The 13437-nt window shown below is 49.4% G+C and overlaps 1 protein-coding gene across 9 annotated transcripts in view; it reads left to right on the top strand.

Annotated features, from left to right (window-relative positions):
- BAHCC1 (BAH domain and coiled-coil containing 1) overlaps positions 1-11085 on the top strand; it is a 115099-nt gene extending 104014 nt beyond the window's left edge. For 8 of the 9 annotated variants that reach the window (XM_088662987.1, XM_060271941.2, XM_088662993.1 and 5 more), the window contains 10 exons: positions 160-261; positions 597-729; positions 1381-1495; positions 2732-2807; positions 3968-4076; positions 4209-4328; positions 4791-4964; positions 6793-7874; positions 9064-9300; positions 10169-11085. In XM_088662987.1, coding sequence (XP_088519113.1) covers positions 160-261; positions 597-729; positions 1381-1495; positions 2732-2807; positions 3968-4076; positions 4209-4328; positions 4791-4964; positions 6793-7874; positions 9064-9300; positions 10169-10375 — 2355 coding nt within the window. In that variant the 3' untranslated portion in view covers positions 10376-11085. The remainder of the gene's footprint in view (positions 1-159; positions 262-596; positions 730-1380; positions 1496-2731; positions 2808-3967; positions 4077-4208; positions 4329-4790; positions 4965-6792; positions 7875-9063; positions 9301-10168) is intronic. The other variant, XR_015948381.1, reaches the window with a different exon arrangement.
- Positions 11086-13437: the final 2352 nt, after the last annotated feature.

Raw genomic sequence — 13437 nt, forward strand, 5'->3', positions numbered from 1 at the left:
GTTAAAAATTTATAAATAAAGTTTTTATTTTTAAATAAAAAAGAGAAAGGCATTCGTGTCGGGGTAGGTATTCTGCAGAGCACTGCTCCTTTGCCCGGGGATCTCTCTGCTGGCTGGCCTTTTCCCTAACCCCATTTTCCCCTCCCTCCCTCTTGGCAGAGAAAGAATGGGGCACTGGCGCTCTCTCCCCGCAATGCCAAGGCCATCCTCAGCAAAGGCAAGAAGCTGGCCAAGGTCAAGAACAAGGTGGTCAGCAAGCAGGTAGGAAACGGCTGCCACCTCCTGCAATGTAGGGCATGGGTAGCTCAGCACCACTTGCCCCCCTCCTAAGGGTCCTATGGCTGCCGCCATTTTCTTCCAAGGAGGAGCTGATGGCTCAGATCTGCCTTGCTGCTGTCAGGGTATTTGCTGGGTGAGAACTCCCTTGACTGCCCTGAGAACTCTTCCAGCAGAAAATGGCCCCATCTAGCAAAGGTCAGGGTGGTGTGGAGGTTTCACTGTTGATTTGGGATTTAGGAGACCCTTGTTCCATCCCTTCGCGCCTTGGACAAAGACAGTTTGTCACGTGGGATACATTTTCTCCTTGGCTTTTGCAGTGTAAAGGCCGGGCGGTCAGCCGGCTGATGGAGAGCTTCGCCATTGAAGATCACTTTGAGTTTGACGATAACAGCAGCTTCTCTGAAGAGGAGGAGATGCCCCCCACTGGGACGGAGCAAGACATGGCCCCTGGTGAGTTTTGGCGCTCCCTCGCAGTTTAGCATTCAGTTGCTGGGGGTGGGAGCAGGGGCCAGTAGAGTCTCTCTCTCTCTGCATGTGTGTGAACCACACAGATTGTTGGTCAAGAGCAAAGGCAGATGAAAGAAGGAAAAAGTATTCGAGATGGAGGGTGGTGGTGGTGGCACATAAGCTGCTGCTGAAGGGAAATCTGAGATGGGGCAGACAGGGGTGCAGAGCAAGACTGCTGCAGTGGGTCGCTGGGAGGTGCAGATAGGATTCTGTTGAGCAGCTCTGGGATGATGCCAGGTATTAGAGTCCACACCACTGGGTGCAATTCTTGGCTCTGCTCCAGTCTCCACATGTGAACGAGGCTGGGGAAAACATCCCCCAAGAGCTGCGGTAATGAAGTTTGTTAAGCAGTCTGCAAGCCCACCCCCTGTTGTGTACTCGCTGCAAGGGATGCAATCTTAAGAGCTGCAGGTCCTAAATGAAGGTGCTTGCTGGCCAGCTGGATATTCCTTTTTAATAAAAGCTTTTGTCATATCCTGGAGGCAGATTCCAAACTAGAGAGGGAGGGAGAGTTGAGAATCATGCTGGTTTAAAGCAACTGGGGAGCAGTGTGAGCTGTGGATTCATGCCTTGCTCTGCCTTGTTTGGCTGCAGCCCAGTCATGCACCATTCATAAGGAGGATCTCCAGGATGGACTGCGCGTGCTCATTCCCAAAGAGGACAGCCTGCTCTACGCCGGGAGTGTGAAGAGTTTGCAGCCACCAGACATGTAAGAACCCCCATTTTTCCAGGCACAAACATGGGCAAGAGATGCAAGGAGAGTGGGGTCGTCATTTCTTGCAAAGATCAAATGGCAGCACACAAATATTTAAGGGGGCAGGCAGTTCCTTTCCTCTGCTCTCTGGGGCATCCTTCCTCCTTTGTGCCTGCAGACAGTTGCAGTCCCTTTGTACCCTTTCCTTTAATGCAGGGTTTCCCAAACTTGGGTCTCCAGCTGTTTTGGGACTACAATTCCCATCATCCCTGAACACCCGGTCTTGTTAGCTAGGGATGATGGGAGTTGTAGTCCCAAAACAGCTGGAGACCCAAGTTTGGGGAAACCCTGCTTGAAAGGGAGAGATGGGAAAACCATGGCCTTATAGATGTTGTGAGACCGCTACTCCATGAGACCCAACCAGCATGTGTTCAGAGATGATAGGTGTAGACTACAGATGTTGCTGGGCTACAAGTTTCCCCGTCTCTGCTTTAAAGTAACACCACCACCCTCCCCCAAGGCAACATGCTGCAATGTTCACATGATCTCAATTCAGTATCGTGGCCCTGTCTTCCTCACCCGCAAACAGAGTGGCAGGTGATCTCCATCCTGATACTTGGCAATTCAAAGCCAATGCTTTCCCTCCGCCTACCCATCCCGCTGCTCTGAACAAAAAGCACACTGTAGCCTCTGTGGTGCAGAGAACAGATGGATGTGAAAGTTCAGAGGCCCCTTCTACCATAAGTTTCTGGTTTGGTCTCGGGCAAGCTTTTACCTGTCTGCAGAATAAGAGTAATAGCCACTTGCCCTGCATTAAAATGGCTAACTTTGAAATGTGCTGCTCCATAAAAGCATTGGCCTTCCACTCCTGTGTTTCCTTACCTGTAAGTAAGCCTCACAGAGGTGAGACTTACTTCTGAGTAATTATACTATTGGGTTGCGCTGTTTATCCCTGTAGCATGTTTTTCCTCCGTTCCTGAACCAAGCTTTAGCACCCTTTCTGTCCCCAAATTGAGCACCGAGTGCTCTTCGCCTCCTACTCCTATGGACCTGTGGACTGAGCAGTGAGCACCATGCGCTCCCAACTGCACTGAGCTGGGCCAAAAGGCAAGCGCTCTGTTCCCTCCCCTGCAAACCGAGGATTGAATGTCCCATTTCACATCTTGTCAAAATGAGCCAAGCAGAGTTCTTTTCCAGCCTTTCAGATCTTCAGCTGTATAAATATCTGCCATTGATTTGTCCCTCCCGTAGCTACAGCATCGTCATTGAGGGAGAGCGAGGGAACAGGCAGAGGATCTATTCCCAGGAGCAGCTGCTGCAGGAGGCGGTGAGTCCCTGCAGATCATGGCCTGGGATTAATCAGGCCTGCTTAGGCAATTGGGGCGGAGAAGCTGGGCTGTGAATGCAACTGGGAGCAACAGCAAGTGGTGCATTCATGAATCTGGGATTTACCTGTGAGGCAGGGAGCAAAGAGTGCTGCTCCCCTGTGGAAATGTGCAAAGCGCAAGCTGGCACAGCACGCTGGAGAGAAGCATTTTTGCTGAGGCAAGCAAGGTACACTCAGGAGGTGCATGCCTTCTGGGTACCGGGGCCTGAGATAGTGTGGTTGTAGGCCGAAGGGCAAGATGCATTCAGGCAAGGGCATGCCTACATGATTCTTTTCAGTGCTTTGGGGGCCCAAAAGTGATATATAAAGACAACACAACACAATGCTAACTGGGAGGGATTAGATGCACTTGCACAGTGCACAGGATTTGTCATGGTCTGCCTAGCTTCAGTGCAGCTCTTCCACCAGGCGGTATTGTGAGGCTTGCATAGAGTTTGTAGCCACACCTGACTTCTTGCTTTCAAGGACCTGGGGGACAGGATGCCTCCCTTTCTTCCCAGCTGTGCATCACAGTGCCTAACAGGATGTATGAAAAGCTGATGTTCATTTTGATAGTGCTGTGCTCCCATCCCCCAGTGAGGAGACAGCCTTAGCTGATGCTTGTGTTGTACTAAGACATATTCATCACACTTGGTGCAGACTTTTAGAATCCAAGCAGTTCCGACACTAAGGAAACATCAGCTCAGTGTTAATAAACTGTGCTAATCAAATCAATAATGCCCAGTTACTGATTCTGCGGTTCGTCTGCCATTGGCAACTTTCAGTTTTTCCACACCAAATCTTGGAGTGTTTGGAAAGTAAGGAGCTTTGTAAAAGTTGGAGGGAAAGGGCAGCACTCAGTGTCTAGGCAGAATGCGAGGAAAGAGAACGTGACTGGAGACCATGGCAGATGAGCAGATAGCCATGCAAGGCATGGAATGCTGGTGGCTTGAATACTAGAGCCTCACCACACACCCCGTTCTGCCAAGCGTGTTCCATCTTATCCTTGACAGTCACTCTATGATATACAACATGAAGCCTTGCCCTTGGCTAGGCAGTAGTGGCAGCAACTGTGCCTTGCTGAGAACACCTGCCAACCAGGACCTTTTGTTTCTTCCCAGGTTCTGGATGTGCGGCCGCAGTCAAGTCACAACCTCCCACCTGGCACCCGAGTCTGTGCTTACTGGAGCCAGAAGTCCCGCTGCCTCTACCCAGGAAATGTCGTTCGAGGTGAGAGGGGCTGGCCAATAGAGACCCCAAGGCGGGGAAGAGTTAAGCATGCAGCGAGCAACCAGGTCACATGCCAAACATGTGCGTGTGCGTTTGTCTGCCCCCAAAGTTAACACAGATTCTGTCCCACAGGTTCCTCAAGCGATGAAGAGGATGATGCAGAATCGGTGCTGGTAGAATTCGACGATGGGGACACAGGCCACATTGCAGTGTCTAATATCCGCATGTTGCCACCCGATTTCAAAATCCAGTGTAAGCATCCTTGGATGGGACAAATGCAGGGTCAGTTGTACCTGACGGGCTTCCGTGTTTTGTTTTGCCTCAGCAGATCCAAACCTGCAGAGGTTGTAATGCAGAGCCTCATCCATGTTGGGGCTTTTGCTAAGGAGCAATTTCCTTGCTGCAATCTGCACCTTGGGTGCAGCTTCACTGCACCTTGTGCTGGGTTGGTTATAAAACTCCCTGCAGCTCTGGGCACAGTGGCCATTCCCTTTGGGTGTACAAGAACACCCTGCGCTTTCTGGTCTACAGTGCAAGGGGGATCTTGCCAGCCTGCACATGACTGTGAAGAGCGGGAGATGAATATTGCCACAGGAGAAAGTATGAGAGGCAAATTCAGATGGGCCACCAACCTATGAATTCAGGAGGCACCCCTTAGTGAGTTTTCACCTGGATCTGTCCTTGAGATTTCTAACTCTCCCCTCTCTGCTACAGGCACAGAGCCTTCTCCTGCACTCTTGGTCTCCACCTTCTGCCGTCGCAACAAGAGGTCTTCCAGTGATGTTCCCCATTCCAGTGAATCTGCACCAAGCCTGTGCACTGAGGGGCGTGAGAGCTCAGAGTCAGCCAAAAGCACCGGCAAGAAGGCAATGAGCAAGGAAAAAGCTGGTAAGTCATTTCTCCATTGCTTGCCTTTCATTAGAAAGGCGCTCAAAGATCCTGTTTCTGTCTTGCCTTTTATCCTCACACAAAACCCTGTGAGAGGGATTAGGCGGAGAGGGTGACTTGCCCCAAGGCTACCCAGTAAAACTTTGCAGCTGAACAAACTTCCTTTTTAATATGTAGACCGCCTTTCTACATTGTTACACGCAAGGCAGTTCACAAGCCATAGAAATGATAAAAGATGCAACAAAGATCACAAGTCCTATAAACAATCTGATCCAATGCAAATCATAACAAAAAATATGACTAAAAATAAGCAGCTTAATGCAATAGTCAATAATCCAGTTTCAAATACAATATTGCACAATAAAATGAACCCTTAACGTATCAGCAAATAATAATCAAACAGAAAATCACACCCCAAAACAACAATAAATCATTACTAGACTGTAATCAATAAAAATAACAGCAAAGTCACAATGCATAAAACACCACAGATCATGTAAAAAAAGATATACTGAGCAGCAAAGTCACATAGCTTATAAAATTACAAAATATAGCTGGCTTCTTGCTCCAGGTCCATTATGTAATCCAGAAGTACTTGGAGCCCTACCTGCAAAAGAAGAAGTCCCTCTGAGTTATGGAAAGAGCAGTGTGTAGACAACAAAATGAAGCAGCACCATAAAAGGTGGGCCAGGGTTCATGAACCCTGACAAAGTGTTGATGGACATCAGTTGGGGTGGAACACCAGGAGTTCCTGGTCAGGTTTGATGAGTAACAGTAAAGCAGGGAAAGGGAGTTAGACCAAGATATAATAGAGTTATAAACGAAACCCTGTGAACTCTGTACCAAACGTTTTACTCTTTTTTTAGACTGCAACTGCCCCAAATCCAACCTTTTTCATGGTTGCTCATTACTATTCAAAGACTATTGCTGCTTCCTCGGTGGCCTTCTCCCCTCGGTCCCCCCTACATTTCATTCCTCCTCAGGAGATCCCAGCCAATCAGGGATCATATACTCCAAGGGACAACACAATTATGTGCCTATATATTGATGCTGCTAAGGGCAAAAAGAAGTGAGGTCAGTGCAACCTATACTGGACCCATGGGAGATTCTAACAAGCAGGGCCCTTCTTTTGGCCTCACCCTGTCTCTCAGCATTTCTTCTGCCAAATGAGAATTGTTTCCAAGTCAAGGGGTGCTGGTGGGCTGTGTCATGGATTCCTGGGGAGGGAGAAGTGAATGAACAGTGAGAGCTGCTGCTTCCTGCCTTTTGCCATTCTGCAGAAATACTTTGACAGTGTCTGAATCAGACACTTGCAAGATTCGTGGCACGCATCTAACTGTTATCGCTACCTATTTAATAGCTACTTTTTTAAAACACCCATTCCATTCCCCACCCCTTTCTGGATGGCTTTATAAAAAAAAAGCATACATAAGAGGATACAGTGGACCTTCTGGATACGAATTCAACTCATTCTGGGGGTCCGTGCACACCCCAAAAAATCTGTACCCAGAGGAGCTGCTTCTGCGCACGCATGTGGCACGATAGAGCGCTTCCGTGCATGCAGCAGAACCCATAAAAATACTTCCGGGTTTGCCGCTTTCGCAACCCGGAGTTTACATTACTTGAGAGTAATGTAACCCGAGGGTCTACTGTAGTCCTTATTGGCTCAGCCCATCTGACCATGCCCCGGCAAGAATAAATGAAAGCAGTTGCATGGGGGGAATGACATAGGGAGATTAAATGCAGTTTCTTAGCACAGTTGGTATTTCTCAGTTGGTATTCCAGTATTTCTCTGACCCTGTTCTCTGACCCTGTCCTTTCCTACCAGGTAAATCTGACCTGCTACACCCAAGTTCAAAAGCCCTGCCTGGAGATCACTTCCTGGGCCGCCGTGCCAGCCCTCTGTTGAGCTGGTCAGCTGTGGCTCAGAACAAGCGCAAGACCTCCAGCAAGAGCACTGTGATGCGGCAGAACCTCTTCCAGCTCAATGGCAGCAGCAAGAAGCTGCGGGCCAAGGAGGTGCTCTTCCCCGTGCACAGCGTGGCTGCCCCCATTTTTGGCAACGGCTTTGGCTCAGACTCGTTCAGCCGCATTGCCAACTCCTACTCGGCGTTTGGAAACGCCGGCCTGGTTCTGCCGTGCACCCAGAAGCTTTTGCGTGCCAAGAAGGCCGATCGGTTGGACGTCGAGATGGGCAAGGGAGGGCGCCGGAAAATAGGCGGCGAGTACTTGGTCAAGCTGGACCACGAGGGTGTGACGTCGCCCAAGAACAAAAACTGCAAAGCCTTGCTGATGAATGACAAGGACTTTGGCTCGCTGCCTGGCCACGGCTACGCTCACCCGGCCTTGGGGATCAAGGAGAAGAAGAGCGCATCGTTGCCCATGGGGCTGGCGCTGCGCAAGTACACGGGTCAAACGGAGTATGGTCTACACTGCGACAGCGACTGTCACAGTTCCTACTCAGACATGGATGAAGATGAGGTGGACGACCTGAGAGGAAGTGTACCCTCCCGCTTCCTGACACGTCTTTCCGTCTCGTCGTCGTCCTCTGGATCGTCCACCTCCTCCAGCTCGGGCTCGGGCTCCACGTCCAGCCTCTGCTCATCAGACAATGACTCGTCCTATAGTTCCGACGACGAGGACTCAACCTTGCTTGTGCAGACCTGCCTGACGCACCCTGTCCCAGCCCTGCTGGCTCAGTCCGAAGCCCTGCGCTCCAAGGGCAGCACCCTGCAGAGGTGCTTTGGCGCTGGGGCCAAGGGCAAGCTCAGGCGCAAGGAGGCCCTGAGCTTCTCCAAAGCCAAAGAGTTCTCCCGCCGGCAGAGGCTGCCCTCGGTGGAAAACCGGCCAAAGATCTCTGCTTTCCTGCCAGCACGCCAGCTCTGGAAGTGGTCTGGGAATCCCACTCAGGTATGGGAAATGGATCAGAGCTTTTTAGAACATTGCTCCAAATATATATATATATATTCTATGCCATATGGTGCGATTGTACTATAGTATGCAAATTAAGGGAAATGTTTTTGAATCTGCTTTGTCTGGTTGTTAAAACTCTATCAATGGGGCTTTGTTTTGGCAAGAGCTATTGTGACAGAGCTGAAAGGAAATGGTAGGAGGAAGCGGTTCATAAGTCTTTCTGTGAATTTCAACAGGAGGATAGGCTAAACTTGGGAGGCTTCCTTCTCCGCTCTTCATACTGCCTTCCTGTAACTGACCTAGCGGAAAGACCAAAGTTCCCTTTCTCTTCTTTCTATGATAAAAGAACCATGAATTCCTGTTTTTACACTTCAGCCTCAGGTTAACAAATTAGGGCACACTTTGCTCAGAAGTACATCCAAATGATCACTTAACCACACAAATATGCTCAGAACTGGGCTGCAAAACAGCCTTTGGAGCTTTCCTGAGCCCCGCAAAGATTAGACTGGAGTTCGCTGCCATGCATCGGCGGTCACCGAATCCTCCAGGCTGGCAAGGGATCACTGTCTTTACTAACTGGCATTCAGTTGTCCCAGATACTTCACACAGGAAATCTGCAACGGCGGCCAATTTTTTTGTAAGCGTTTCTGCAGTTGTGGAAACACGACCAAGGTTTCGTAACGGCTAGCGGACTCCTGCAAGTGGCTGGCGGGAGCCAGTTTTCTCCTGAGGTGTGGGCTGGGTCTGCATTTAGGCTCTGGCGGGTACAGTGGGAATGAGCTGCTTCTCTTTCGCGCACTCAGTTATCTTGCTCCGTGTGAGGCACCAGCCATGTGCTGTGTGTCTTGTCCCTAGGCTGTGTTCCATGTACCTCGCAGGACATAAAAGGGCGCCTGGCAACCCCATTTGGGTTTTTTGTTGATTATCCTCTCCCAGGGATTCTCGCTGAAGCCAAGCTTGCTTTTGATCCAGAGTGGGCCCCCCACTTGTGCTCCGTTGCTACAGGCTGCGGAGGGCATCTTCTGCTGCTGAAACGCAGGGCTCTGTTTCCGTGGCAACAGTCAGAATCCCTTAGGTGGCAGAGCCCCACCAGGGCCTGTAGGAAGGCGGGGTGGTGGTGGTGGGGACCCTATGCGACACGCAGGCCCGTTTACTGTGCCTTAGCATGCTCTGCCCTTCCCTGCAGCGTCGTGGCATGAAGGGGAAAGCACGGAAATTGTTCTACAAGGCAATTGTACGGGGCAAGGAGACTCTGCGCATCGGTGACTGTGCTGTCTTCCTGTCAGCCGGGCGACCCCATCTGCCGTACATCGGCCGCATCGAGAGCATGTGGGAATCCTGGGGCAGCAACATGGTTGTCAAAGTAAAGTGGTTCTACCATCCTGAGGAGACCAAGCTGGGCAAGCGGCATAGCGATGGCAAGGTGAGAGGCCAGAAAGTGCCGGAAGCGAACTTAGGTGGGGGGGAAGGAGGGTGGAGGCAGGCACAGGGGCACAGGGTGTGGCTGAACTAGTAGTACCTGGGATAGCTCAGTTGGTAAGAGCATAAAAACTCTTGATCTCAGGGCCGTGGGATCGAGCCCCGTGTTGGGCAAAAGATTGCTGCGTTGCAGGGGTTTTTGGCTATATGACACTCGTGGCCCATGCCAACTCTACAGTTATACAAAGCAACACAACACATGCTCTGAACTAAAGTAAGGATGAGCTGCTGGTAGTTTGGCGTCCACTGGGAAATCACCTGCTGTCCCATGTGCAGCCAGGAGTGGAGGGCCAACAAGCGCCATGGCCAGCAAGCTCTGGGGAGGCTGGTTGAACTTGCCCCATACAGTGGTACCTTGGTTCTCGAACAGCTTAGGTATCAAACAAATTGGCTCCCGAACGCCGCAAACCCAGAAGTAAGTGTTCTGGTTTGCGAACGTTTTTCGGAAGCCGAACATCCAACGCAGCTTCCGCTTGAGTGCAGGAAGCTCCTGCAGCCAGTTGGAAGCCGCGCCTTGGTCAGGAGTTGAATGGATCCCCGGAACGGATTATGTTCGAGAACCAAGGTACCTACCACTGTAATCTAATTGGCTAATGCTACCACACTGGGAGGGAGATTTCCGGAATGTGTGCACCCCAGCTTTCCATATCTCTTGTTGCTTTGAGCTGCAAATTCCCACAATGCTGGGTGCTGGCAGACTGGCAAACAACAATTTTTCGCAGAGGACTTGGTCCTGGGGTCCACCTTGGCCCTTTTGTTTGCAAAAAACACAATGCTGAGGTGCAATATGTTGACATGTGGCCTTCTTGCAGAACGCGCTGTACCAGTCGTGCCACGAGGACGAGAACGACGTCCAAACCATCTCGCACAAATGCCAGGTGGTAGAACGCGAACACTACGAGCAGCTGACGCGCAGCAAGAAATACCAGGACCGTCAAGACCTCTACTACCTGGCAGGGAGCTACGACCCCACCACAGGCCGGCTCGTGACTGCAGACGGCGTGCCCATCTTATGCTGAGACTGCGGGATGCAACCACTGCTCCAGGGCCGGAAAACGGCTGGCGGGGTGGGGTGGATAGGAGGGCCAAGGGACAGTGGCAAGGGGGCCCATCTCCTCTCACCGTTTCCTGCCCGTTGGATGCAAGGCCCTGAAATATGCAAGGTTCCCGGCTTTGCCATGCCCCGGGGTTGCAGGCTGATCCCGGCTCCCCACACGGCTCTGTACAGATTTGAATCCAAGCCATACTTTCCCTAGTACCTCTGACTGTTTGCCGCAGGCCAAACACAAATCAGGTTACCGCTCTATTTATTTCATGTGTAAATAGTGTATTTCTGATGGGAAGTTTTATGGAAAAAGAAGCAAACGAGACAAAAAAAAGAGGCAGGTTTTATGGGGGTGGGAGGGTAAGGGGGCTATTTGATGGGTTTTATTTTGTGTTCGATGCACTGTTTTCCCTCCAGCTTAGCTGGGGGTGCGGATGCCAGGCAAGCGTGTAAATACAGAAGGGGGCACTTGAAGGCCACGGCAGCGCAGGCTCCGAAAGGCTACGCTGACCTCACAAGACTGTGTACTATAGACTCTCCTCACCTGTCCCCTCCTACCCTTTTTTATTATTAATTATTATTATTATTGTTATTGTTATTCTAATGATAATTATTCTGACAATGTCTGCGGATGTTAATATGCTCCTGTTAAAGAGAAGATTATATATATTATTATAAAATCAGGATCTAGTATTCTGGTCTCTGTATCTTGGGGGTCGGGGGATATTGCTAGTTTTGGTTTAGGTCCGCAGCAGCTGTAAAGCAACACACGCCTTGCAAGGAAAAGATCCAATGTCTGCTCCTTGGCATCTCCAGCTAAGGCTGGGGAAACTTCATCAGAAACCCCGGCTATCTGCTTTCCATCAGTGTAGTCCAAACTGAGCTGGATGAATCAGTGATCGGACTCGGTACTGTATAAGACAGCTTACCTGTGGCATCTTTGGACACTTGACCCTTTCACATAAGGTATAATTTCATTAAAGGAGCTTTGTGTGCAAGCCCCGCTGCAATGGATGAACGGGACAGGCCCATCACTCATGGGGAAATCCCATTCATTTCAATGGGACTTGTACAATGGATGCAGGTACCTAATTTATTACAACATTTAGCAGAAGCTGTCACTCATGGGAGCTGAACGTACTTTGGCTTATGCTTACCTGCACAGATCTATAGATATTATCGAGTTGATGTGTTCCTGTTTGAGCAGGCCTTGCAACAGACACTTTGGGTTTACAGAACGAACGGCACTTGTGATCTTTTAAATAATCGTACATGAAATTATAAATGCAACATTCCGCCAGAAAATAATTAGAGAGAACCCCTCCAACCAAAGGTAGCTGGACAGTATAATAGCAGATGAATTTTACAGTAAAGTTAAGATGTACAAAACAAAGCCCGGAGAAAGTAAGTTTTATGGCTGCCGCTTGCAATATGGGATAGGGTAGATAGTGCACAATTCTGGGCTGCATCCATAGGAGAATAGCATCTAGATCAAGGGAAGTAATAGTACCACTGTATTCTGCTCTGGTCAGACCTCACCTGGAGTACTGTGTCCAGTTCTGGGCACCACAGTTCAAGAAGGATACTGACAAGCTGGAACGTGTCCAGCGGAGGGCAACCAAAATGGTCAAAGGCCTGGAAACGATGCCTTATGAGGAACGGCTTAGGGAGCTGGGTATGTTTAGCCTGGAGAAGAGAAGGTTAAGGGGTGATATGATAGCCATGTTCAAATATATAAAAGGATGTCATATAGAGGAGGGAGAAAGGTTGCTTTCTGCTGCTCCAGAGAAGCGGACACGGAGCAATGGATTCAAACGACAAGAAAGAAGATTCCACCTAAACATTAGGAAGAACTTCCTGACAGTAAGAGCTGTTCAGCAGTGGAATTTGCTACCAAGGAGTATGGTGGAGTCTCCTTCTTTGGAGGTCTTTAAGCAGAGGCTTGACAGGCATATGTCAAGAATGTTTTGATGGTGTTTCCTCTTCCAACTCTATGATTCTATGCCTCAGCAAGCTGGCTGCATCCCACCAGTTCTGTGACAGATGCTTGACAACATTTTTTTTTTTGCAGTCCAAAAAGAGATCCAAAAAAGAGAGGTAAACTGAGCTGGGGAGACTGCTAATGTAGCTATATCTATATTTTCAATGTGTTCTTTTCAGTCCAGTGAGTCACATGTCATGCATCAGGATCATGGGATAAGGGGGTCAGGAGCCAGAGCTTTGTATAGATCTTCTGCTAGACTTAAGCTTTCAGCTATTCTGCAAACGATACTGTGCAAGTTGTCTCCATAAGTGGAGGGTATCTAGAGCCTGCACCAAGTGCTAGAGCTTTGGAACAAGCTGTGCATGTGAAATGGAAAGTTCCTATGAAAGTAAGCAGAGCTGAGATTTGCTGCAGCAGCCATGTCCTCCCTCCCCAAGTTTTATTCATTTCTGGCTGGACAAGAGGCAACCAATAATTTCCAGAGCAAATCTGTATTTTAGAAGATCACATAATTTGTGTTTTGTGCTTTCTGGATTATCCTGGCTACTCAAGAACCTTCATCGTTCTCTATTCTCCATGGCATGCTTGCCACTTTAGATGCTTTATAAAAGAAGAAAAAATAGTTCAAACTATAACTTTCTGGGCTTTTCTCCCCAAGGGGGCGGATATTGGGCTCAGAAATATATGACCAAAGCGAGTTCTAGATATTTGGGGGGATTTTTTTTCAACATCAGGGTTTACAGACAGATTACCTAACTGCCCCACTGGTTTCAGCTGCTATTTTACAGGAGGTGTGTAATCATTTTGGGATAAATGAAAAACTGAGCTAAACAGAGCTCCGTGGGTCCAAATCCATTACTGTATTACGAAAAGGCACAGAAGATCAAATCACTGCTTATGGGGGAGGGGGATCTCTCTAGTGACAGCGGCAGCAAAGCTCTCTTTTCCTTTTATGGCTGTTCATGGCCACCATCCTTATATTTACTCACCATGCCCCAGAGACTGCAGTATCCCTTGACTTTGTGAGGAACCAATGGTTGCCATCTAAAAAA

Source organism: Zootoca vivipara, chromosome 2 (genome assembly GCF_965207765.1).
Source record: "Zootoca vivipara chromosome 2, rZooViv2.hap1.1, whole genome shotgun sequence".
In the NCBI taxonomy this organism is placed as follows: domain Eukaryota; kingdom Metazoa; phylum Chordata; class Lepidosauria; order Squamata; family Lacertidae; genus Zootoca; species Zootoca vivipara.